At 32.3% G+C, this 27,795-nt stretch overlaps 2 protein-coding genes and 1 pseudogene across 4 annotated transcripts in view; 1 reads left to right on the forward strand and 2 right to left on the reverse strand.

Moving 5' to 3' along the window:
* Positions 1–690: 690 nt before the first annotated feature.
* Positions 691–10,325, reverse strand: LOC114191687 (Protein kinase superfamily protein). Its single transcript, XM_028081032.2, has 13 exons — positions 10,013–10,325; positions 9,717–9,866; positions 8,569–8,739; positions 8,081–8,224; positions 7,530–7,635; positions 7,260–7,408; positions 6,977–7,102; positions 5,984–6,127; positions 5,542–5,629; positions 4,176–4,549; positions 3,177–3,503; positions 1,266–1,496; positions 691–923 (listed from the first exon to the last, which is right to left on the reverse strand). The coding sequence occupies exons 1-13, from the start codon at positions 10,211–10,213 to the stop codon at positions 789–791; spliced, it is 2,346 nt and encodes a 781-aa protein (XP_027936833.2). The 5' UTR covers positions 10,214–10,325; the 3' UTR covers positions 691–788.
* Positions 10,326–11,884: 1,559 nt separating this feature from the next.
* LOC114192721 (putative vesicle-associated membrane protein 726) lies at positions 11,885–14,659 on the reverse strand (annotated as a pseudogene). Its single transcript, XR_014996603.1, has 5 exons — positions 14,291–14,659; positions 13,481–13,622; positions 13,179–13,299; positions 12,964–13,026; positions 11,885–12,194 (listed from the first exon to the last, which is right to left on the reverse strand). The product of XR_014996603.1 is annotated as a putative vesicle-associated membrane protein 726 (transcript).
* Positions 14,660–19,081: 4,422 nt separating this feature from the next.
* CTF18 (P-loop containing nucleoside triphosphate hydrolases superfamily protein) overlaps positions 19,082–27,795 on the forward strand; it is a 28,160-nt gene continuing 19,446 nt past the window's right edge. The window contains exons 1-7 of one of the 2 annotated variants that reach the window (XM_028082513.2): positions 19,082–19,736; positions 20,363–20,424; positions 20,599–20,736; positions 20,863–21,138; positions 24,572–24,658; positions 27,218–27,319; positions 27,408–27,473. In XM_028082513.2, coding sequence (XP_027938314.2) covers positions 19,217–19,736; positions 20,363–20,424; positions 20,599–20,736; positions 20,863–21,138; positions 24,572–24,658; positions 27,218–27,319; positions 27,408–27,473 — 1,251 coding nt within the window. In that variant the 5' untranslated portion in view covers positions 19,082–19,216. Of the gene's footprint in view, positions 19,737–20,362; positions 20,438–20,598; positions 20,737–20,862; positions 21,139–24,571; positions 24,659–27,217; positions 27,320–27,407; positions 27,474–27,795 lie in introns of both variants that reach the window. The other variant, XM_028082514.2, reaches the window with a different exon arrangement.

The following is a 27,795-nucleotide window of genomic DNA, read 5'->3' on the forward strand; positions in this document are numbered from 1 at the left end:
GGTACAAATGTGATACTCCAACAAGTTAAGTTACCACCAATGCCTTAAAAAAAACTCATTCCTCATTCATTCAATTTGCCATTACCAATGTTTAATTTTATTGTAAAACTTAAATTCATTACTATTACATATGAATGAATAATCATTACTCTCACAAACATCTAATTATCCCATTTATATGCTCTAGAACATAAGTGTCCAAAATGAAAATATAACAAATAAACCAATTGACATATTTAAGTGAGGTAAAGAAATACTCATTTTCTTCTTAAGAATTTTCCATAGAAATTATATACAAGTCAATATCAATTATTATAAAATCTTATTTAAGCCATTTCAATGATTACAGTCATATATTCATTATCTATACATGTGAATTAATAAATAAATTTATTAAAATTTATTCAATGAATATCATCAAACATATATTTATTTATCCGAATTACTACTATCCTTTTTTATTCACACAAAAAACAACTATTATAAATATAATAAAGAAAAAATCATTATTGTGAAAAAAAAAATCTTGGGAACACACATTTCTTCTCAACAATTACCTTCCTCCACATCATACAGTTATTATTAATAATTAAAGAAGTGTCTTGTTTTGATAGCCAGCATACTTCGCTTGACATTGAGTAGAGTGTTTTAGGGCACAGTTAAGAATTTTTTTAGTTAGTAGCATAAAAATAGGTAAAATATTGGTTATATATATTTGAACTGAGGTTTCATTCTTTAAAATTATACACAATTGTGTGGCCTAAGGCACTAAGGTATACATAATTCTCTTACAAAAATGCATCACGTACTAATCGTGCTAAAACCCGAGACGATAATCTGCTAAGAACATCAGGAAGCACTTTAACAGAGATGCCTGGCAGCACTGGGAGAAGCTCTTGAATAATCCGAGGAATATTCAGTCCCTAAGACACCACAAACAAAACGCAAAAAAATAAATAACTATCTTCAACTGCAATTTGAGTTTTTTTATTGGTCAAAAATTGATAGGCATGCATATACTATACTATACTTATATTTATACAAAGAACTGCTGCCAAGAGTACAGAAATAAATGTAAGTGAAAGGAAACCTCTTTAGAACACTCTTTCCAACACATTTTGAGTTTTTTTATTGGTTAAAATTGATAGCGAATTATAACGATTGAAGAGATTTATTGGTTAAAGTTTTGTAATTTTTAATAAATTTCAAGTTTGTTCAAAAGGGTGTGCTTGCATTATGATTTTGAGCGGTGAAGTCTTCATTACCTGATCAGATGTTCTTGATAGGGAACTTCCTGCAGTCAAGAATTCCACCACCATCTGCACATTGTTCAGTATAACTTCATCCTCTTCAGTTATGCTGGGTATTAGAGCCGCAGGCTTAAAGGGTCCCACAGTAGGTACCATACTGAAAACAGGGGTTGCATTCTGAATTCCTAGTAAGGACATTGTTCTCACCAGTTGTTCCCTTGTTACTGCATCAATGCCCTTAACAATCTGCGTTCCACCACCAATAAAATCAGTCCATAAATGCACAGAAGGGAAGCATTAGAAGTCATTCAAATCTCAGTAACTTTAACAAACTAGTTTCTCTCACACGACACATCATAACTTTATTATGATTTATGACAGCAATACTATATCTAGTACGTACTACAAAACTATATTTACAACTGCCACAAATGCAATAGACTTAACTAAGCAAGCATAAAATTCACATAATGCAATTAAATGTCTTGAAATATTTACATATTTCATGTATTCTAGTGTTTTTCATTTTTAGAATAATAACTATATCCATGAAGGTGCATGCAACTATCTATTCATACCCTCATCCCTATACAATATCATAGAGGTTCCCCAATTGAAAATCATAATGAATGCAGTCAATTCTTTGTGCTGACATCAAATCTGAACGGTTATGTCAATACTTGTGATAAAATGTGTTCCATACTAGAAGACCATAAGAAGTTTGGCTAAACTCAACAATAATTGGATATGTAAAGGTCTAGCTCATTTGCTCGTGTCCTTATGCTGCCAAGAGAGTTGAAGCACATATCACTAATCAAGAACAAAAATAATCCCCCAAGTTCTGTTGTTTCATTTATTTTCAATTGTTTTTTCCTTTTTGTAGTGGTTAGCTTTTTCTAATTGGAACTTGAGCAGATATTAGGGCTACAATTATCACCAGACTAGTCAAGAAATTTTAAATTGATATGGTTATACTACTACTACGTATGCATTTATACCAATACCTTCATTGTTTTTAAAATTAAGCTTTCAATAATACATCTTATGAATTGAAGTATCAAATTCCTTCAGTAACCAGATACAAGACATGATTTGAAACATAATATGGAGCACCTGCTATGAATTGTAATTGAAATATTCTCCATCAATTTATGAAATGTCACTATTGACCTAGTTACTGCTGAAACACAAATCATATTATGCATAAAAGATTTCTTTTTGTATTATGATAAAGAAATTATTAACAAAGGAGAGATCCAAATAAAAAAATCCTTAAAGACAACCAAAAATAAAGGGGAAAACAAAAGACTTCACTAATGTTCCGGGTTTTAATTCAAAAGAACATATGCATAACAAAATAGCAAAGAACAGTGAGCGAATTGAATGTCACGAATTATTTCAACAAATAGTTCATCTATTTCTCACATATAGTAAGTATTTAAATATTGAAAGTCTGAATTTAAAAACTTCTATAGATTCTTATTTTTATACTACTTGTAGGATAACACAAACAAACAGCAAATCAAAGAGTCAAGGACAAGAAGGTGAAAATAAATATTTCTTCTGGAAAGAGTAAATAACAAAATTCCTTTGCACTTAGAAAGATCCAAAGTAAACAAGATATACATTGATAACTATCAGTTGAAAAAGGTGATTTTAGATATAGAACGAGGAAAAGAAATGAAATACAATGAGTATCACAAATTTGTTATTAAAATGTGACAACGTACTTATACATTCATAAAACTGCACTAACCGTTGTTTATACTAATCATGACCCTATTTTAAAGAAAGAAATCATGATAAGATAATTAGATATGGTAACTATTTGGAGAGGACAATCAAAGATATGATAAAATATTTGTTCTATTTTCATATATTCTAACGATAACAAACTATAGTTTCTTCAGTGCCTCAAGAGAGTACCTCATCCAAAAGAAATTCTCGGAAAAAATTCCCCCTGTCAGACAACAGAAACGCTAAAGCTGCCCTTGTTTGCACTGGCTGCTGTGGTTGAAGCATAACAGATTGGAATCCTGGCAACAAATATTCTGACTGCCTAGTCGTAAGAATCCCAAGCTCAGCCATATTCCCATTCATATCCTCTCCACCACCACTTTTGGCAGCTGTAATAAAATTCTCAAAGGCTTGCATGACATCAATAAATCTTTCAGCATCAAAAACTCCAGATTTTCCATATATAGTGTAACGTAGAGCATTCCTTAGCCGAGGAGATTCATCTGTGAGGAGCCTCTATAAGAGAAAATGATTAATATCAATTCAGATTACTCAGAATAATCAGAAGAATGGAATAAAATAACACCAGTCAGTTTGCAGTGTGTGGGGATGCAAAATCATAATGGTTCCGTGTTCAAAGCAATAAACTGGACAAGTAGATTCATTCTTTTGTGTCAAGTGAAAACAATTAACAACTAGTCAAGAATTATGATTGGCGAAAATTTTGATTGAAGTGTTTATCCTAATTAATAACACTGAATGCAGGTTGTTTTTCTTCCTTTGTATTCTGTTAAAAATTAATATTCCTACTTCATGTGCCTCCTCTAAACTAGGAACACCTCAAATTGAAACAATGTTAGCCCATTATTTCCAGGCGCAGGACAGAAATTTTTTCATTCAATCCACATGCTGTTGGCTTCATTCCTTTTTCCATTGAATGATACGATCTAACCAATATAGCCCAATAAAATCTCGCTGATTTTCCCTTTAGCACAGTTCATGATTCCGTTCTTGGAAATAAAAACCAATGGAGAATCTTATGCGTCAAGTAAGACTCAAAGTCTCAAGTAAGTACACAGTGATCGATTATGCAGAAAATTAACATGAACATGTACCCATTGGGTTAAGAATATAAGCCAACATCTAAAGAATGAGACAGATAACTAAAAATTCCTCAGGCTATTATACCTGAGCAATATATGGATAGGCCTCATCAACGATAGCAAAATCAGAATTTCCTACTAAAGCTATCCCTTCCAGAACACCAATAGCTCTAATAATAAGGGCAAAGTATGGGGGTATCCTGAACGGATAATCAAAGGTAATTTGAGCTAAATCTGAAGCCAGCTCCTGAAAATTGATGTTTTTAGCCCCACCACCTTCTAATGCCTGATCAAAAACCTTGGCAAGGACAGGCAAGATAGGCTCCAAATTGACACCATCTGGAATGAAACCAAGTTTAACAAAGTCTTTTACTATGGCTGGATAATCCCGATGGATGAGATGAGCAATTGCTTCAATCATGCCATACTTTTGATCATCTGTCAGTTTTGTCACAAGCCCTGGGTGCAACATAAAACTTCCATCATTTGTCATGATGATTAGGATCTTGGAACAAAAGTAAACTAAGCAATATAGTATTTCATTCATGTCATCAGAACCACTATGAAGAACAATATCCAGGCACAGTTACAAATAAAGCACCACATTTTTCTATTTGTTTTAAAGATTGGCAATAAACAACGTCCAGAAAAATTTGGCATGTTTCCAATTCCAGTTTGCTTCTATATTCTTGTAAATTCACATTTAATTTTCCATAAACAAATTGTTCTTGGTGAACCACAACAAGAGTTAAATTGCATCATTAGGTAATGGAAGCACTTCTGTTTTATATTTAGAGAGTGTGGAGAAAAAAAAAATCTCACTATTCCCATCTTTAAATTGAACAATCCTAAAATCTCCAACAATACCTTCCCAATAATCCTTAGCTGCTAAATATAGAAAGTATTGAAGGTTTTTTTACGTATCTCATACATTAAATATATAGTTCACCAAAAATAATAAGTTAAATTTATTTATTCTTTCTTAAATATTTTCTTTATATAGAAATACAAGATTCGTAAGAAGATACAAGTTACAACGTCACTCATTCAATTTATATTGAAAATATTTCATAAATTACTGAAAGAAACAATTTTCTAAAATAGTTTTTTAAAATAATTTTCTAAATCTTATCTAATTAATCTTTAACCAGTAACTATATACTTTTCAAATTCGTTGTATGATCAGGAATGGATATTCCTTTTTCAGCTAAAAAGAGAGTCGATGTTTTCATTTCCGAATTAAAAATGCCAAATTGAAAAAACCATGACGATATTAAATATATAGTTTCTTTCTTATAATACTTCCTTTAAATAACAATTATTACCCGACTTGACAGCAGATCTAGCATTAAACGAAGAAGTCGCATCTACCTCTCCCTAATCACAAATAAAAAATTAATCTACAAATATAAAATATTTCAGTACTAACTACAACAACAAAATAAAATTACCAAAGTCAAGTATGGCAAGTTTTCCATCAGGAGTGCGGATCAAATTTCCCGGATGTGGATCAGCATGAAAAAATCCAGTATCAAGAAGCTGGAATAAAATGAAAATATATTAATACAAAAATAAAATAGATAAGCCAGAATTTATTTATTACTATATAACAATATTTTCTTGGAATACAAGACTGTCTGCACAATTGCAAATTACAATAGCCATAGTCAATGCAACATGCACATGGACCCAAGTTTGGGAATGTCATCGTGTGTTACATTAAACTAAACAACGGTCTACTGAATATGTAGAAATCTGAGTAACAACCTACGTATTGTGAGGATAAATAATTAAATATATAAGATGAATGATACACAATGACTGCATTAGAGAAATGTTAGCTGAAAGCTGAGTGATTCTAATGCATAATACCGGTGAAAGTACCAAAATTACCTGTTTCAGATAGCAGATGACTCCAACATTAACTAGCTCTCCAACATCACTTTCTGTGCTCTGCGAAAGCTTCTCTCCATCAATCCATTCTGTGGTAAGAACCCTTCTTGATGTATATTTATGGTAGGTTCTTGGTATGACAACCTGAAACTAAAACTGTCAGAAGATACAAGAAAATTCTCCATGACCACGTATACTATTTGCTGATACTGATGAGCGATGGCTTAAAGTAATCCTGATAAAAACTCAGCCTTGCTTCTTTTTAATTTTTCTTCCATGAAATAAAGCATTAGTTCATTTAGAGTACTCATACAATGTGAATGAAGTTATATTGGTGTTTCTACTTTCTGTAAAGTACAAACCCACAAATCAGTGCTCCACTATACATTCGAGTAGCTACATATACATCTATAAACAGCCAAAAATTTTGAGGAAAAAAATGAAAAAGAAATAACTAGTGTCCCTATCTCTCATTCATAGACACCTAACATCGTTATCATTTGTCTTGAACAATGAAAAGCAAAAGCAAAAGATTTTAGAACAAGATATATGTATTATGCTCAGACAGTCTAGTTTTAACAAATTTGGAAGTTTATGTGCTCTTAGGTCCCATAGTGAGAGACAGCTGACTTCTAGTTTTCTCTGGTGTAAGAAACTTACTAAAAGTTTTAGAAGGTTAGAAAGCCTTTTCCTATTTAATCAAATTAAAGGTCATCCATCTAAATAGCATATCCTTCTTGGGGATGTCATAATTAAATGAAATTTCCTTTGTACAGCAGCTGGTTATTGTAAGGAAGATGATCTAGTTAGTGAATTAAGATGTTTGCTGTGATGCACAGGCCTAGAAAAGAGAATGGTTGGCTCACCTAGGACTACTAACTATCGTCTCATTCACCATATATATTTAAGTTCAATAAAAAATATGTATGATTTATACATGATTAAAATTTAAAAGTGGTAAAAAAAGAAAAAATTAAAAATTAACAGACTTGCCTGCGGTAGGTCTTTCCTCATCATTTCAGCAAAACGGTTCCCATTTTCACCTTCATTCACATAGTCCAATTCCTCAAAAAATCGAGCAGCCCACTCATCAACCAACCCAACCACATCAATAGAGACCTGCAAAATATTAGGTAAAAAGAGGTTTGGTTGAGCAAACGACATTTATAATGATTAATTAATTTAGTATCTCTAAGTTACTATCAAGTGTCATCTCATCTTTAGGAAATAAATATGGATCCGAATTTAAGTCTCTGCTCTCAAGAATTTTACTTGCCTGAGGAAACTTTCGAAGAGCCAAACCAAGGTTCCTGATAATGAATAAATCAATTGTAACTGTCTCGAGAACAAAAGGCCTTTGCACTTTAACAGCAACCAAATCCCCATTTTCCTTTAGGCGACCCTTATATACTTGTCCAAGAGATGCTGCACAGATTTCAAAGAAAGATAAATACCTGTTGATTAATTAACATAGAGAACCAGCTCTGAGAGACTGTACTTTTCTACTAAGAAAGTAATATATCTAACTGGTTGTCTGGAGAGCTACCAGCAGCAATGGGAGAAGATGATAGCTCAGAATAGATGTTTTGCCATGGCTGACCAAGTTCCTCCTCAATTAGAGCCATAGCCACATCATCAGCAAATGAAGGAACCTTCATAATTTATGGTATCCCCCCACACCCCCATCAAAAAAAGGCAATCTCAGCAAGAAGAATAATACTTGCAATATCAGAAATCAATATGAACCTGTGTGAATGCTTATATGCGATTCTTGTTTAAAGAGATCTTGGTTCTAAATAATTAAATAAGCTAACAGAAGAAATATTGTAAGTTATTTCAAAAATTACAACTAAAATTTTCAAAATGATACCAGTCCAACTTGTTACATTTTTACTGAAATGAAGAATACGAATTTTGTTTTTATAGTTCTCGAATTGACTGCAGAAATAAACCAAAGTTGTCTAACAAATCAAGTTGTTCAAAGAAAAAAAATTCTCTTAATAGGTATTGTCCCAATAACAAAGTATGAGACCTAGATATGTATTTTAAAATAGAAACAATAACACGTGTTAAAGAGAAAAACAACAACGAGCTTACTTTATCACAAAGCTTCTGCAGCTCAGTCATTGCTACAGGTGAAAGAATATCAGGTCGAATGCTCAATGCTTGCCCAAGTTTAATGTACGCTGGACCCAAAGATGTCACAATTTCACGTAGCTCAATGGCTCGAGCAACTTCATTCTGGTTATGCAAAAAAGACCAAAAAAGAGTAACCAAAATGTAATCTTCAAAATTGCATTTTGAACAATGACTACAAAATATAAGGAAACCATTAAAAGCTTAAATATCAACCCATACATAACACAAAGCTTAAGCCATAAGCTCTTCAATACTACTGCCTATTTATTCATTATTTGGATATAACTAGGGACATTGCAGATTTATCATCCACATCAACCATCAGCTTAAGAATGCAGGTAAACTATTTTAGTTCATAGGGAAATTGCAGATTTATCATCCACAGGAACCATCAGCTTAAGAATGCAGCTAAACTATTTTAGACCATAGGAACATTGGAGAATTACCTCCTTAACCTTCTTGTTAATCACATCCAAGGCAATACGTGAAAGAAAACCTCCAGCAACAGATAACAATTGCACAATGCGAGTTGCAACGGCCCGTGGTCGTTTTCCCCAATACGCAGAAATGCTGGCAGGATCATACACCAAAGGCAAAAACTCACTACTCTCATCCACCTACAGCATTTACAAAGTACCAATGTCTGTTATATTCTTCATCTAGCTACTTTCCCATTGAAAATTAACAACCACAGGAAATTATACTAGTAATAATTTTCACCTAAAAATATGTCTTTTCTCCAGGGGAAATGTTATATGTTACCAAAATCGTTTTCCAAAATGAAGTACAGACAGATTTACTTCTGTAAGAAAAAAAATACAAAGCAATAGCTAATTCAACTCTACTAGTTATAGGAAAATTTAATAATAAAAGGAGGGAGTTGATAGAAATCTTAAAACATCAATTATTTATAGCTTGTCACTTTTCATGCAAAAAAAATAAAGGTTAAAATTATTAAGAAATTTTCCTTTTATTTAAATTCTTATCCAAAAAAAAGTATATGTCCATTTCTAAATATTGTAAAAATTTGGTGATTTTAGTCTTAAGGTAACCAACTAAAAATATACCACGTTCATTACACATATAAAATTTTATATATATATATATATATATATATATATATATATATATATATATATATATAATTGAACATATTTCTTTAGATTGAAACTATTTTTAAACTTTGGTGAATATTATACATGCATTGCATGACAAAATAAGAGAGACTAAGTTCTTACATTTGTCCGATCATAATTCAGCATGCATGTTAACTTTGTTGAGTTTAATAATAAGTTAGAAAATTTTAAATGTGAAAGTCTTTCATATAATTTCTTTTAGGGTAAAATGTGGTTTATGCAGTGTAAAACTTTAAATACATTAAACATATATTTTTTTGAAATTTTTTTATCGATTTAAGTATAACATTATATGAAGCTTATAATTTTATCCAATTTTTTTATAATTGATATCATACACAAATTAACCTTATAAGCAAAAGACATATGGAACAAGAACATCTCATGAAATTAACAGATATTATGATAAGAAAAAAAAAATTCAGACTATTTCTTCAGAAATAATTTCAGTTCACTACCTCAACAAGACGAAGCTCAACATCATCCTCAGCGAAGAGAGAGTCCCTCAAATTCTGGCCTCGAAGACCTCTCATGAGTGTCGCTAACTGTTCGTCCTCTTCCATTTGAGCCCTCACTCTCTTAATCTCCTTCGAAACATCTCCAATTCTCTATCACCATCGCAAGCAACAACGCAAGAAAACAAGGGAGACTAATTAATTATCTTCAGTTAATTAAGCAATAACTCGTTTGAATTTTTAACTAATTCCGTGTTATGAAACCCGATTCGACTGATTCAGGATCCGAGAGAAGTTACCGTGGAGACTCCGTTGCCTGTTCTGCTCGAATTCGCGCCATTTACAGTTTTTTGCCGCGCCGGTTTTGGCTCGGCAGAGACAGCAAAGACGCGTCCGGAGCGGCGACGGAGATGGAGGAGGCTGTTGCGACGGCGCGGCGATGGAGAGCTTCGAGGAAATGGATCGATTCCGCAGTAGACAAGCTGCGAAGCTGCATCCATGTCCGAACTCGTGACTCTTTCTTCTTGAATTTGGTTCTAGAGAGAGAAAGTGAAGGGTCGGTTGTGGTTTTGGTGGAAATATGCTAACTGTGAATGAATGATGCAAACAAAACGGTGGTGGTGTTTGCATAAGGAGCCAAGAGAGAGAACTGAATATTTAATATTTAATTTAATTATATTTAATGTGAGCCACTTAACTGAAGTTCACACGTATGACAACTCTTTTGGTTTGCTAGTTATTAAAAAAAGAATTATTGTTATTTATTTTTGGTTGGCTTTGAAAAATTAGGTAAATAAAAACAGTGATGTCTTTTATTTTTCTTTTGTAATAAGGAGAGTGATGTTTTTGTAATAATGAGAGTGATGTTCAGAAGACTCACAATAGGAAATATGATATAAGAACACAGTAATAAAGGAGGCAAGTAATTATAGGATCTTAACAATAATGATTAAATTGTTATTATCATGCTAAGAGAAAAAAAAATGAAAGTAAGAATTCAAAATCTTAACACATGCCTTTGCAAAACATTTATTTATAGCAATGTTAAAATCAAACAAAATTCACAAAAATTTTACAATCTTTATTGAATATCTTATTATTTTACAATCTCTCAGAAAATTTAATTGAATATAATTATACCTTTTATACAAACTAATAGTTTGACTTAAATATCACAACTTCAGAAATATAAGGTGAATATATGTCTTCAATAATATTCTTTTTGATAAAAAAAAATCTTTTTACTTTTAATATTTTCTGAAATTTTGGTACAAGTACTTCTAAATTGAAAAATTCATCTGAATTTAAAAAAAAAAAACATAAAGATAATATCGTTTTTATATTTACATTTAATATTTAAGTATAGGTTTCCCATAAGTAATTATAATATTATTTTGTATTAATCGTAAAATCTTATACTATTTAAACGCGTGAAACAAGATAACTATATAAAATAAAAATCATTTTATATATTAAGAAAAAATTAAATAATAAAATCCAAAAATACTAAAAAAATAATAAATAATAAAAATATAATTAAAAATATTAAATTTATAAATCAAATTAAAAAATTAATTAAGCTTTTTTTAATAAAAAAAATTGCTTACTAAGAATTTGCTTAATAAAAAATTGAAAAAAGGGAAGAAAGTATTTTATGAAGGGCATTAAGGCATGATACTTGTTTTTGTTGGGACCTCACATGTTGTGTGTGAATCTCATTGGATAATAGGTTCGCATGCTTTTATTCTTTCTAGTAAGTGTCGTGTCAACAGTACAATGACGTGTCAATATTTCATGCGTCAAAAAGAACACTTGATTGGGATGTTTACACGTCAGCCGATGTAAAATAAAACTTAAAAATATTAAAAAAATAGTTAGACCGGTCAATTTAACTGAAAAGGTTTAGTTTTGATTTCTTAAAAAGAATATTTAATTTTATTCTTTAAAATTAAAAGTATTTATATTTAGTCGTATTAAAATGAGTATGAATATTAATATACAATTATAATTTTAAATTTATAAAATAAGACGAGCAAATGATAAAAATAATTTTTTTTATAATAAAATCACATAACAATTATTAAAAAATAAAGTTTTGCTCTAAAATTATATATATTTGTATTATGAACAAAAATATATGAATATTTATCATAATGATTATTTACCTTGTGTTGATATTTGTACATATTTAAGAAATATTAGACATAAGCCCATTGATAAGAAAATAAAATTAACTAAAGAATAATGAGCAATGAGATTAAGAAAATATAGGCTCAAATGTAACACATAAAATGTTGCAAAATTGATCAAAGGAAAGGAAAAACAAAAACCCTATTGTAAGCAGCTTATGCCACGACATATTGACATAAACATGACCAAAATTAATGCTACGACGATACCAAAAACAATCAATTTGATCTTCATATTTTGAACCCACATCTTCCTTTTAACCTTTGTGCCCTGTGTTCTAAAGTCTTGTGCCTGCAACAACAAGTCATGGACAAAAGCTTTAAATTTCTGCTTCTTTTCTTAGTGCTTTTAAAATTATTTCTATAATGTTAAATATTTATGTTAATTTCTACCATTATTTAAGGCAGAGATTAAAATAAAAAAGAGACTATAAATGCAGGACTAAATTAAAATGATTAATATGCTATTTTACTATTTTTTGTTTCTCGTTCAATTTTTGGATCATTATAGAATAAAAAATAAGGTTCTACAATATGTTTATGGAGACTAAATTAAAAATTATATAAAACTATTTTTAATCTTGTAAGGTTTTTATATTTTGTCTTTTTGCTCTAGTCCTTTCAAAATTATATTTAAACAATACTTCATCGTTATAGTAATTTTTACTATTTCATAGGCATCATTAAAGATAAAAAAATACAAATATAGAGAGAGACTAAATTAAAAATCATATAAAGTTTTTTTGGTTCTTGTGTTTGTAAAACAATTTTCATAGCATTTAGTTTTTGTATTTCCTTTTAACAATCAATTACTCATCATTAATTTTTGGTGACTGAAAAAAAAAATCCATTTGTAAGAACTAAATTAACAATTATATAATATATATATATATATATATATATATATATATATATATATATAAGTAAGGCATAAGCAAGAACTAATAATGTAAAGCAATTAAATATTACGAAAAAATATATTAAAAAAAACTAAGTAAAAATTATCAAATGATAAACATTAAACATTATATAAGAAAAAAACAAAGAAAAATGAATGGAACCTGTGAGCGAAGATTGTCAGTCTTATCCACCAACATCTCAATCTTTTCTCCTCGATCAAGCACCTATGAAAAAACCATATTCATATATATATTTCAATCAAATCAAATCATCAATAAAAATAATAATAATATTATTAATATTAATATTTACTGAATGTGGGAGAAACTGTTTTAAATATATATCTCTAAATTAGGCATTTGTATATAAATCTTGCCTTCTCAATGTTTTCCATCATAACACCCTTCACTTCAGAAACTTGAGCCTTCACTTTGGCAAGTTTGTTGATCTCTTCAGGATGATCAACACAGTATTGCATTTGCTGTTTCAGTTTTGGCCTGTACATTTCCAAAACCATGCATTCATTATGTTTAAATTTTCCATTCTCTTATAATTAAACTATATAATAACGAAGAAAAACTTTATCTAATGATAAAGAAAGTATCACTCATAAATAATCGAATGACAGCATATAAAAAAATGATTTGTTTTTTCTGCAAGTGCAAGAAAATGGGGTACCCAAATTCTCTGTTTAGGCTCTTAGCAGAAGCAGTTGCAGCTTTGCCTGCACCATATTTTTTGCTGAATTCTTCCTTCACACGTTCCAGAAATGCAATAGGAAGCTGTCTACCAGCAGATTCAACAGCCACCACACAGTAGGCTACAAAATCCAAAATTTCAACCAAAAATATTTTACAACAAACTACTTCTCAAATTTTATATTATTCATCCCCTTTTAACTCTTTCTATTTTCTTAACTCAAACATATACAATCAAATTCTGATCCAACAATCCTTGTTTCTTTTGTAAATATGATTACTATTTCTGTTCAAACACTTCAAAATTATATAACACGTTCATGGTTTAGGCTGCACACAGCAAAAGCATGCATAAACCAGTTATTTTGTTTTTTCTGATAAAAACAAAAAAGAAAGGAAAAATAGATTAGGGAAAATTAGGGAATATATTTTCATTTTTGTTTTCAGAAACTGTTTTCTCAAAACAGTTTCACATCATCTTGTTCAGTCTCAGGTTAATTCTACAATTTGTCTTCAAAACTATAATCTATTTATGAAAATATAAATCAGAACTTTTCTAATCTGCATGAGATCAAAAAATGGTTAGAAAATGTATCAGTTAGATCCTGAGAAGGGGATCAGAAAGAGAGAATTCACCTGTTATCATGGTTATCAAACATGTGCAGTAATTCAAAACAAAAGGTAGAATCATCAAGATCTAGATGAAATCATGATAAAGGTATGCATGATGAAAGGAATATATATGATGCATGAAATCATCGAAAAATGCATATATATATATATAACGTACTGAATCCACTTTCAACAAGATAATTGAAAGTGTGGCCATCACAATTGTAGGTGAATCTGTTGTTGGTAGAAGGAAGCTTCTGCAGGCATTGAGAGGCAATGGTGGTGAAGTTTCCAGAAAATTCAGTGTACTCAGCGAGAATCATGGTGCCTCGAGCCACGAAGCTGTAGATCAGAGATTGTTGCCCCATCTTCAAAAACCACACAACACGTTTTCAATATCTCAAAATGCAAAGAGAATGAAGAGAGAGGCAGAATGAAGAAGAGACAAAAAAATGGTGGGAGTAGAGACACAAGAGTTTATTTGGGTTGAAGGAGTTTTGATTTGGAAAATCTGCAATGTTTGTAATGATACCCCGAAAATGCAGCTATTCAAGATATTAAAAATAGTGTTTTGCAAACAATTTCTAATCACATTCTGCCACATCTCCTCATTTTTCTCATCTACGGATTAAAAGTTCTACCGAGCTATTTTAATTCAATGCTCGATTTATATATATGTATAAATAAGAGTTGTTCAAACATGCTCAGTCAAAATTAAACTTAAGGTTATATATGTCAGTCGATTTAAATGTTTATATTTACCTACGATTATGTTAATCGTATAGGACTTTTAACATTTTACAACCTCGTCGAAATTTTACTAATAATAACTTTTTGTCATATTTAATATTAATGAAAAATTGAATAGTCGCCAAATTAATGTTACTTGTTGTTATACAATGTAAAATTAAAATAAAGAGTGGTCAAGTTTCCGAAATGTTTGAAATTTAAATTTAATAAAAGTTAGTGATTTGATTTGTCAGGTTTAACGTTAATGGATAATTAAATAGTTTATATGCCAAAGTTAAAACATTTATTTATAGCATACACTTTATACATGTTAATCAAAATTTATTTATTAACTAAATTTGATTAATCAAATGTTTAAGAGATGTAAAATGGGTTTAATAAGTTACGGATTAGAAAAGATTTAGGATAATTACATCCTGCACTCCATCGAATTCTATTTGCACTTCGCACGAGGCCGATTAGGCTCGACTTCTTGGACCGACTAAGCTCATCATTCGGTCCATTCTAACTCAACTATACCTTCGGCTCGAGACAAACTCGACTCCACCATCATCCTAACTTCACTCGACTCGAGTCGAGTTTCAGTTTAGCTGATTCGGCTTGACTCTCAGTCTGATTGACTCGGTTCGACTTTCGGTTTGACTGACTTAGCTCGACTTTCAGTTTGACCGACTTGGCTCGACTTTTGGCCTGGGCAACTCGGCTCAATTTTTAACCAGGCTATATAGGCTTGACCTTCAGCCCAGACCAACTCCCTTCGACATTTAGCATGAGACATTTGGCTCCTCCTCAGGCCCGAACCAACTCCACTTAACCTTCGACCTTAGTTGGCTCAGCTCGACCATACCCATGTCAACTGGCTCGACCTTCGATCCGGACCGACTCGGCTCGACTCTTGGACCAATTTGATTTGACTTAACCTACAACTCGTACCGATCCCACTTGACCTTTGACTTGGGGCAACTTTGCTCGATATTTAGCCTAGGCCACTTTGCTCCTCCTCCATCCCTAACCGACTTTGCTCGACCTTCGATCTCAACCGGTTTGACTAGACATTTGGCCCGGACCGACTCGGCTCAAACTTTGACCTTGATTGTCTCAACTCATGATTGGTTTGGGTCAACTTGACCTTCGGTCTAGACCAACTCCAATCAACCTTATGCCTAAATTGACTCCACTTAACCTTCAACCTAGATTGACTCTGCTAGTCCTTTAGCCTGAGTCGACTCCACTTGACCTTTGACTTCAACTAGTTTAGATCAACCTACTCTATATTAACTCGGCTCGACCTTTGGCCTGGTCTAACTCAACCCTGACTGAATCCGCTCGACCTTCGCTTACTAACTTTGCTCAACTTTAAGCCCAGGCCGACTAAGGTCGACCTTTAGTTTATGCCTAATTGACCCAAATCGATATGGCTCAACCTTTAAACTTGGTGAATCAAGTTTAATTTTGGCTCTAGTCCATTCAGCTCAACCATTGGCCCAAACCTAGTCCAATTGATATTTGGCTTTGACCGAAGGTCGAATCAAGTATGTTCGGGCTCATAGCGTCAACTTGAGCTAGATGTTGAGATGATTTGGCCCAAGTTGAAGGTTGATTTGAGTCGACTTTTTAAACTTGTGGACTTTCTTCATCTTAACCAATGTGGAATTTCAATTTTATTATTATTTTTTTTTTGAATTTCAAATTCTATTGTTTTAGTTATTTGAAATGTCTTCTTAAAATTCATCTATTTCAATTTTATTTTATTTTTTCATCCAAACAAGTAATTTTACTTTAAAAATCAATTTGTTTTTTTTAAATGAATGGATATCTATCTTAAATTGCTTAATCCAAATACATCATCAAGGTTTCTCTTAAACAACGAAGATTACAAGTATGAGTTGAATATCTAGAGTAGGGATGTCAAAAAAATTCATACCCGCAGATATCCATGGATAAATTTCCGCAACGGGTAAGAAATGAATACTGTAAATGGATATCTACGGATAATGGGTATGAGTATTTTTACTACCCGCTATACTCTAATTTAAATTAAACAAAATAAAAAAACATGATTAAAATATTAACATATTAATTTTGAATGAGTTATTTTTTTATCAACTAGTTTAAACAAAAATCATTTCTTTGTAAATTGTCATTCAACACTATTTAAATAGATTATTTGAATTTTGTTTAAAATTTATGAATGATATGTATTGTATTTTCTTTTAATTCACAATCAAAATATGTTGTTAAATATTTATTTTTACTTTTTTGTAAATACCCGCGGGTACCCATGAATATCCGTGAATATTAAAAAATAATGTAGGTACTTGCATAACGGATACCCGACATATATGGATACTGATACAAAATATATATTTATCGGGTAGAGTACATGGAAGCTAATACCTGTACCTATCCACTCTGTTGACATTTCTGATCTAGAGTATCAAATTAGAGCGTCAGCGTCAAGTGCGTAAAGTCACTCCAAAACATGTGAGTACACCACAAATTAGTTTAAACGTATGAAATAGGTTGAAATAGTTTAAAAATGGTATAATTACTGATTTGGTACCCCAACTTTTTGGTAAAGTTCAATTTGGTACCCATGTTTTTGGTTTGTTCAATTTAGTACCAAAATTATCTAAAAAGATTCAATTTGGTCCTCTTCGTTAAGTTGGAGTTAACATCCTGTTCGTACATGACACGTGTCAAACCATAAATATTTTTTTTTTATTTTTATTTTTTTAAATTATTTTTTTTAAAAAGGAATTATTTTTTTTCAAAAAATTTAAAAATTGCCACATGTCAGTTTATTATAGTGCCACGTAGCAACTTACAATTATGACACGTGGCAGTAGTAATAGTTATTTTCAATTTAGTACCCAATTTAATTTTTTGGCTCAATTTAGTACCCAATTTTTTAAAATGATCCAATTTCGTTCGTTCCAAATTGATACAAAATTAGTAACTAAGTTTAATTATAACTTATATATACATGTTAAAATAATTGTTTTGAATTTATACATCAAATCACTATACCTAAATATTCAAATAATTTTATTTTTTACAAGTGTAAAAATTTTCATGTGTAAAAAATTATAGAGGTTAAAATGTAAAAAATAAAATAATTTATGTACTTAGGTGAAAGATTTGATGTATATATTAGAAAAAGTTATTGTAACATGTATATATAAGTTCTAATTAAGTTTATTTACTAATTTGGTCTCAAATTGGAGAGGATGAGATTGAATCATTTTAAAAGATTCAGTACTAAATTGTACCAAAAATTTAAATTAGGATACTAAATTAAAAACAACTATTACCACTGGATATGTCATGATTGTAAACTGCCACGTATCAATTTTTAAATTTTTTGAAAAAAAAATAATTAAAAAAAAAAATTAAAAAATAGTATTAACTCCAACTTAACAAGATAACCAAATTGAATCTCTTTAAATAATTGGGATACTAAATTAAACAAACTAAAAATATAGATACCAAATCAGTAATTATATCTTTAAAAATTTAATATATTTGTATGTTTTAAAAGGATTCAAGAAAGAAAAAAGAAACTCAATTATGCTCACCACTAAGCACGTTTAATTCACAGAATTAAGTCCGAAACTTTTATGATTAAAATAGAGGAATAGAGAATAAAGTAGGACAATAATAACAATCAAACGGTGGAATAAGTAAGAAAACAATAAAAGGAAATATAAGAATACTTTTGGGAGTGGATAATGGTACATCACTGATAGAAAAAATAAGTGAACTTCATTTTTCTCCAAAATAAACTAAAAATGAGAAATTACAAAAATAATTTTTTAACAAATTTCTCTTATAATCAGAGATAATATTTTATAAAATAATATTTTTTGAATGATTTTTTATTTTTTTATATTTTTAAATCATTAAAAAATGTCATCTCAGAATAAAAAGAAAATCATCAAAATTTAATTATAAAAATATTATTATCTAATAAAATAACATTCAGAAAATCCTTTCACACTCAAAGTTCCATATGTTTATAAATAAAAAAAAACCTTTTCAACCCATCATTATGTATTAGTGTAATTTTTCAAATCAAACGTTGCTAATTATATTTCTTTTCCACATGAAACAATTACAGTCAATACGATACCTTTTTCTACTTAATCAACGGTTGATCAGCCTTGACATGCTTTGTTTTTGTAGTACACTTACATCATAACATAAGCCACAACACAACACAGAGCTGGTACCTTTCTGCCTCATTCCCGCCAAAACCTTCTTCAGTTAACCTATACACAAACCCTTTCTGAGCACACAAACTGAAACCCGATTCTCTCTCTCGCTTCTTTGTACCACCAATCAAACTCCAACAATGGACGTAGAGGATATGGAAATGGATATTCCGCTCCCTGATGAACTCGAGTTTCTGGAATCAAATTTTCACGAACCCGAGCAAAATCAAGAAGAAGAAGAAGATCATCATTATCACTTCGCAGACCTTGAACCCCCGGCTGAACCGTACTCTCCACAACCGCCGCCAGATCTCGAGGCTCCTTCGGTGGATATCGAATCCAGCGGTCACAAGCGGTCGCGTTCGAGTTCACTTCCCGAAGAGGAAAAGAGAGCGAAAGTTAGGGTTACCGTCCAGGAGGATTCCTCCACCGAGGAGGCCGCCGACGAGGATTGGCTACGCTACTCTCCTCCGCCGCAGGAGCCGGCGGTGCAGGAAACAACGTTTGCGAAGGAGAAGACATTGTCGAGATTCGCCTCGGAGATTGACGGCGAGTGCATGCCGATCACCGCGCCCAACGGCGACAGGGTTTATGCGAAGCTGACTCGGTTTCAAGGAGAAGAGCGCGTGAAGACGCTCGATTGCAATGGATATTCTGCCGGTACTTTTTTCTCTTTCGAACTGTCACTCTTTCTACTTTTTTTTTATCACTTTTAGTTTTAAGATTTGAGATTAGTTTGGTGTGTTTGTTTTCTTTCAATGTTTGAGGTACATTGTTTTTAATATTTCTAAGTCTACATGAACATGAGTAATTTATTTTCATGAAGAGCTGCTTAGGGGAGAGGCTCTAATAGTTTGGTGGTTGGGATGAAACTGGTAAAAAAAAGACTAATGTTTTTTCTGAAAGAAAAAAAAAAACCTGAACTGAAAATTCTCTAATATTATTTGTGTTTATCACAATTTCAAGTCCTTAGGTAACTTTTTAACTAAGGGAGTTAATTTAATTTTTGTAAAGTAAATAGATGCATATAATCAGGGGAGATTTTGTTCCTCTAGATAAGATACTAATTGCTTATAAAAAACTATTAAATAAATAAATAAATATTCGAATTTGATTTTCAATATAAATAAATATATTCCCTTTTTTTTCCAATGCCAAAATCCGTCACCCAAACATGACTTAAGGATTAGGAAGCCTATTATTTTGGTGTGAGGTTTTGTCTTAAATTTTGATTACGAGCCTTGTTGAATACTGAGATTATTTTCATGAATTGTATTTGGTTGCAGAGCTTAGTTCAGAACCAATTAATGTTATACTTGAGAGGCTGGAGCAAGAGGCTTTTGCTAAGGTTTGGACTCAAGGTTAAGAATGTGCTTTTTGAGCTTCTAAGGGCGAAACTTGAATGAAAATTTAATTCTTTTTATGTTGTGTTGTTTGTTACTTGGAATGCATCTGAATTTGGTAATCAAATGTAGCTTTTTGATGTTAGTGATTGCTTATTCCTGTTCTTGTGATGCTGAAGGCCTTGGAAGCTAGTTCTGAAGGTCAAAGTGTTCCAGATGTTCCCGAAGCACAAATGGTTAATGAGCAACTTTGGGTTGATAAATATGCTCCGAAATCCTTCACCGAGCTTCTCAGTGATGAACAGACAAATCGTGAGGTATCTAAAGTACCATTTAGTTATGAAAATAATTTATTAGAATTGCTGCAGTTAAGGACTTCATTCTTTGGTTTTCTAGGCTTGGCTTATGTTGCCATGACTAATTTGATTGGTTGACTAGGACAGGTACTGTTATGGTTGAAGCAATGGGATTCTGTTGTGTTTGGATCTGAAATTCGAAGCACATCAGATGATGTTTTGTCTGCTTTGAAACGCCATTCTTCTATTGTCCACAATCAGAAACCTTTGAATTCAAAGTTTCCTAGGAAGAATGGAGGATCCAAATGGAGTAACGGGGGAAGGTATGTAAATTCTGTAAGTATGGATGAGAGTGGGAGTTCAAAGAGTATTCAAGATGCATGGAGTACGAAGTCAAGGAATATTGGTCCCCCAGAACAAAAGGTATTTATAAGAATCGCATGATTGTATACTCTTCCACACCCATTAATGTATCTATCATTTTTGAGAAGCAAATATGCAATGGAGTCAAATTGGTAGAATTATGCTATTATTATTTGTGTTGATTTGGAGAATAGACTCGAGACCATTTTGTCAGATTTGTAACATGATGGGCAAAGTTAACAATTTACACCACCAGGTCAGGGAGGGGTAGAATATGCATTGGTATTTGGGATTATGTATTTGGGTTATGCTTAGTATTTTGATTGTTTATAGGCACGACAGTTTCCTTATACACGTACTTACCCATTCCTTCTTCACTTGTGCAAACATAATGGTTGGGGTAACAATGAACGTATTGACTCTTTGTTTTGATGGATAATTTTGGAAAACAGTTAACTTTTTCCTCAAATTTTGAGCATTTTTTTACACTTGATGAGTTTTGATATATTGGAAAATAGTCTATCCTTTCAATTTCCATCTGAGCATTTTTTTTATCTCGTATCTTCTGATTATTTGACTGTTTTAGGAGACCAATACTTATCTTCTCTCCAAATCATATTCTAATATTCTGATGTATTGACCATGAATTGCCATATGCTGCAGTTCTCTCTAGACTAATGAATTGCCATATGCTGCAGTTCTCTCTAGACTAATGAATTGCCATTAATGGACCGTTGCTCCAAATCCAAGTTAACCAAATTCCCAACATGCATGTTTTAACGAATTCTACCTATAATTTTAATTTTGAAGCTCTGATGGACTTTTATTATTTAAGGTGTTTTAAGAAAACAAAACATACCTCCATCCCTTTATATAAGATTTTGTTGAAGGCATGTGCTGGCACACTTCATTGACAGCAAAAATTATTTTTCATCATATAAAGGTGGCATATTGAAGGGAGCCAACAATATACCTGTAGTAAGATGCATCAGGTAAAGGAACATAACTATCGTTCGTAAGCTTGCAATCTCCTACCATTGGTGAGAAAATTGGATTGGCCTCTAACATGTTGGTCTTTGAAAGCATATCCCGAAACATACTAGGACTGAGTAAGATAAAAAGAACCATTAAACTAATAACAAACTTTAATCCCAAGAAAATAACCCAAATCACCTAGTTCCTTGAGAGAAAATCCTGAATTGAGTTGCCAAATAAGAGTTTGAGTAAGATGAGTATTATTTTTGGTGGTGTTAATGTCGTCCACATAAACTATTGAGTATACGAGCAATGTGTGATTACATTTATTGGCAACATATTGAAGTTGTGATAAGGCTGCTTGTAATCTTTCTAACCAAGTTTGGGTTGCCTGCTAGGACCATTAATGGCCTTATTTAGTTTGAAAACCAAGGACATATCAACCATTTCAAATCCAGGTGGCTGACATATACCTCCTTTGTATGGAGCCCATTTGAAAAGGCATCGTTCACATGTAATTGCTTTAAGGGCCATTGATGAGAAAGAGCCAAATTAAAGATTGATCACTGCTGCAAAAGTATCATTGTAATTTAGACTGAATTGCTGATGGAAGCCTTTGGCCACAAAATAGCTTTTTCCTCTTTAATTGTGCCATCTAAGTTTTCCTTAATGTGGAAAACCCATTTACAACTAGTAGGCACATGTCTAGTAGGAATTGTTGTTAAAGCCATGTATTTGAGGAATAAAAGTAGAATATTCTGTTTGCATGCAACAATGAAGTGGGATCATCAATAAGGGCATGTTTGGTTGATTTTGTTTAACACGAGTGTTGGAAATCTCACATCAATTAGACAAAGGACAATTTACAATGTATAAGCGGGAAAAATTCTTACCTTATAAGCCATTCTTCTGAGAATGAGTTAGGCTTAAACTCACTTCCTAATATGGTATCACTTGTTATTAGGCTACTATCGAACCATCCACAAATATTTAGTCCCACACACTAGATGTCTATATCTTGGCATGAGGGAGTTGTGTTAGAGATTCCACGTCAACTAAAGATAAAGCTAATTCATAATATAAGTGGGGGCAATCCTTGTCTTTTAATTTGGTTTTGTGAGGATGAGTTTGGTTTAAACTCACTTTCATGTATTTTGAGGAATATGAGTATAATATTGTTTGCATGCAACAAACAAAGTGGGATCAACAAGGGCATGTTTCATTGATTTTGATTCAACATGAGTAAGTAATTGAGAAGGATGTAGATGTCTTTAAACTATGCTTAACATGGTGGATATTTGAATATGATAGATGTTTTGTGAAAGATGTGTATATCAGAATTTGAGGATGGAATAAGCATAGAGGAATCAACATAAACAACTTGAGAAGTAGAGGATGTAGATTCGGTTATGGTTTGTAATGATGAGTGAGGATGATTGGGGTCACAAGGAGAGGCTTATGAAGTTAGTGTAGAAGGGACAAATTGAGAGGGTGAGAAACTAGGCAAATTTGAGGTATACAAGGAAGAAGAATAGAATGAGATGATGAGTGTTGAAGATCCCACATCGACCACAAATAAAATCAAATTATAGTGTATGAGTGAAGTGCAAATATTACTTGACAAACCAGTTTTGTGAGATTGAATTGGGTATAAACCTATTTACTAAAGGATGATGAGGTTGCAATTAAAGAAGTAAAGTGGGATTAAGAAACTTGTGCTCATTGAAAACATATACTCTTTGGAAACAAAATTGTAACCGCTGGAAGACAACACTTGTCTTCTTTGTGAGAGATAAATATCATAGAAAGGCACACTCTTGGGACCTAAAGGAACATTTTTGTGTTTTTTGTAAGGCCTAAGAGAAATAAAGAACTATGTTCTTAGAAAGTAGTCAAGTTGTTTATTGATAATTTTGACAAAGTTGATTCTCGATAAAACTATGTTAAGATCTATGCGAAAGAGACTAATACCTAATTCATCAAGCCCAATAAAAATTGGTTAGTTTTGATTAGCAATGTCATAAATTTGAGTTTTATTTCAAAAGTACACAAAGTTTTATGTTTGCCATTGTTCCAATAATAATTTTTCTACATATATAAGCACAAGAATAATGGTTTTCTGTTGTCATACATATATTATTATCATTGTTCCTATAATAATTATTGTGCCTTATGTTGTTAATAGGCCAATAAATACATGTCTACTTTCATGGAAAGTGGGTGGATATCTCATTAACTAACTTTACAATAATTTAGGGTATATGGAATTTAGCAATTAATACATTTGAAATGTAAGTATCCTATAATAAATATTAAAAAGTGCTCTCTTTTGTTCTATATAAAGGATCGGAGGTGGTATTGTTATCCTTGTAGTCTTGCATTTGCATTATACTCTTTGGTTGTTTGTACATGACATAAGATGAAACCATTTGATTTATATTAATGTTTTATGATATCAATCATATTAGATGTCGGGTGTTGAATCCCATTGGTAACTAGATTTTTAAAATGGTTACAGATCCTTCTGCTATGTGGACCACCAGGTCTTGGAAAAACAACACTAGCACATGTAGCTGCCAAGCATTGTGGATATCATGTGGTAGAGGTATTTTGAATTATTTTACATGTGGATTCACAAGTCTTCAAGTTGTGAACACTTTTACTTTTTTAGAATAATTTAAATTATTTTCTAAGTAATAATTGTTTTTGTGACGTAACTATATGTATTAAGAAGTGGACTTTAAGCCTAATTCAACCTTACAAAATTGGCTTGTAAGGTGAGGTTTGCATTCACTTATATTCTATGAAATCACCTTATCCCTAGATAATGTGGGACTGCCAATACACCCCCTCCCACCAAGGTACATACATCTCAAGCATGGGACTAAACATCAATGGGTGGTCCAATAACGGTTTGATAGTGGGTGGAACAACATGCTGAACAAACAACAAACTTCCCGAACAGGCTGAATAAATATCAAATCTCGCTAGGATCGACTTTAACCCATGTCTCTGATACCATATTGAATATAGGGAATATAAGTGTGGGATTAATCTCCCTAGTATAGAAAATACACATAGGTTATTGTATTTATAGTAAAGGAGACATGGGATAAGCCCAATATACAAAATAAAGAATAATAACAAAGAAACTAAAGATAGAAGATAAAAATAAGATATCAAGGATTTGCATGAATCTTTCATTGGTGGCCATAGTGGTTACTTTAGAACATTCAAGTGAGTGGCGGGAGTGGTGTACTTGGAAGGCATGAGAAAGGACATTAAAAACTTTGTCATGCATTGTGAGGTTTGTCAAAGGAATAAAGCCGAAGCCTTGGCTCCCACAGGGTTATTGCAGTCCTTACCAATTCCCACTCAAGTTTGGTCGGATATATCCATGGATTTCATATTGGGGTTACCCAAGGCTGAAGGGAAAGATACTATCTTTGTGATTGTTGATAGATTAACAAAGTATGCTTATTTCTTTCTATTAGCCCATCTGTACGCAATAACAAAAGTGGCACAATTATTTCTTAAGGAGGTGGTCACATTCCATGGGTTTCCTTTGACCATTGTCTCAGACCGCGATCAACTATTCTTGAGCAATTTTTGGAGGGAATTGTTTCGACAGGCAGGGACAAAGTTGAAGTTTAGTACAACTTACCATCCTCAAACGGATGGCCAAACAAAGGTAGTCAACCGCTGCCTTGGAACCTACCTATGTTGCATAACGGGAACACAACCTAAACGATGGCCCTATTGGCTACCTTGGGCAGGATTTTGGTTCAACACCAATTGTAATGCTCATCAAAGATGACTCCTTTCAAACCCCTCTATGGACGAGACCTTCCTCCCCTTATTAAGGGCATTACTATTCCTTCTAAGGTGGATAGTGTGAACTGGTTACAACAAGAGGGATGATATCTTGAACAAATTGAAAGTTAATATGTGTAAAGCTCAAGACTAGAACAAACTACAAAGAAACAAGCATTGCAGAGAAGTGGAGTACAAGGTGGGAGATTGGGTATATCTTAAGTTGCAACCCTCTAGGCATAAATCCCTAGCGAGAAGACCCAATGAGAAATTGTGTTCGCGATTTTATGGGCCCTACCAGGTGATGGATCGCATTGGCCAAGTCGCTTACAGATTGGAGTTACCTCCACACAGCAGAATACACCGGTTTTCCATGTATCACTGCTGAAAAAGGCCATTCAACCATCTACAGTACCTCAACCCTTGCCTTCGACATTGAATGAGGACCTGGTGTTAGTTGCTACTCCAAAAGAAATATTGGATGTTAGGACTACGACTCAAGGCGATCTAGAGGTTTTAATTCAGTGGCAGAATCTCATGTATCTCTAAGGAATTTCCAGAAGGTGAAACTTCATGGAAGGGGTATTGATAGATTTGGTATTGTGTATAAATGGAGGAGGAAAACAGACAATTAGAACAGTTAGGGGTTGTAATGGTAACAAACATGTATATAAGTCTATCTGAGAGCTTTGGGGGGAGTTAGTTGTGCTGTTAGTTGGGTTTGGAAAGGGTTGAGAGAAAGGTCTCTCAGAGTTCTGAGTTGTAAGCTTTCATGTGTAACCCAGGCTAGTTCCTTGTCACATTGATAAGAAATTAGTATTGATTCAATCAAGAACTATTGTTCAGGGTGTTCTTAAAATACCAGTTCTATTAAACTCACATTTGTTGTCTCTGTTCCAGTTTCAGTTTGGCCTTGTCTTTTAGTCCAATATTCCTTGGTCTTGTCTTAAGGTAAAAGTTGAATGTCATTATGCTATATTTACCTTTTTTTCTCTTTTAGGTGTTTAATTATAACACCCTGAAAGCTTTATGAGATTTACATTGAAGGAGAATGTTATAATATCTGCATAATATTCTTATGTTCTTTTCATATGTTAGAATATTTAAAGTATTATAATGATCTCTAGGGAGTGGCTTTGGTCATTGTATATCAAGATATGCTTCCTTATTTAATTGGGTCTAGATGTCTAGTATTATCATAAATAGGGGTTAGTGGTAATAGTTGTATTTCTTATCAACTCACATCAATACCAGATCCTAATTATTCATTGGCTTGCTCTCTCTTTCCTCCCATTCTACATAGATTCCTATAATTTCAACCTATACCAAACAGGAGTTTTAAATTTTGTAGATTAATGCTAGTGATGATCGTTCTACATCAACAATTGAAGCCAAGATTCTTGATGTGGTTCAAATGAACTCTGTCTTGTCTGATTCAAGGCCGAAGTGTCTGGTATCTTTTCTTTCTTTCAATATTTTCATTTTGTATATTAGTATCAATGCATAAAGGTGAAAATGCTTATCTGTTTCCATTTTCCTAGGTGGTGGATGAAATTGATGGAGCTCTTGGTGACGGTAAGGGTGCTGTGGAGGTTCTTCTAAAGATGGTTAGTGTTAGATGCAAATGTTGATCTGTCTCCTAAAGTGTGTTGTCTAAGCAAACCTACTTAATTGTAGTCATATTGAAGATTCCTTTAATATTGTCCAAGGTCTCAATTTCATCTCAATGATCAAACAAGTTTTATAGCTTGATGTTTTTGTGGTTCCAATATAATTTCATTTGTTGGTTGTGTTCACTATTCACGCATTCATCAATGAGTACAATACAAGAACATAAATTTTCTTACTAGACATGTGATAGGCTTGCTGACATTTGTATGTAACTGAATGCAATTTTTTTGTTTTGCTGGTTTTTAAAAGTAGATATAC

The sequence above is a fragment of the Vigna unguiculata genome, chromosome 7 (genome assembly GCF_037176805.1).
Source record: "Vigna unguiculata cultivar grain cowpea cultivar isolate G323 ecotype 2 chromosome 7, ASM3717680v1, whole genome shotgun sequence".
NCBI classification, from domain to species: domain Eukaryota; kingdom Viridiplantae; phylum Streptophyta; class Magnoliopsida; order Fabales; family Fabaceae; genus Vigna; species Vigna unguiculata.

What these genes read in the sequence shown, in the direction of transcription:
- LOC114191687 (XM_028081032.2), bottom strand. Translation starts at nt 10,213, where the DNA reads ATGGATGCAGCTTCGCAGCTTGTCTACTGCGGAATCGATCCATTTCCT. An exon ending in TGCAGAAGCTTTGTGATAAA is followed by an intron (nt 7,636 to 8,080) that starts GTAAGCTCGTTG and finishes TAAATTATGAAG; the next exon opens with GTTCCTTCATTTGCTGATGA. An exon ending in TCATCTGCTATCTGAAACAG is followed by an intron (nt 5,630 to 5,983) that starts GTAATTTTGGTA and finishes ATTTTATTCCAG; the next exon opens with CTTCTTGATACTGGATTTTT.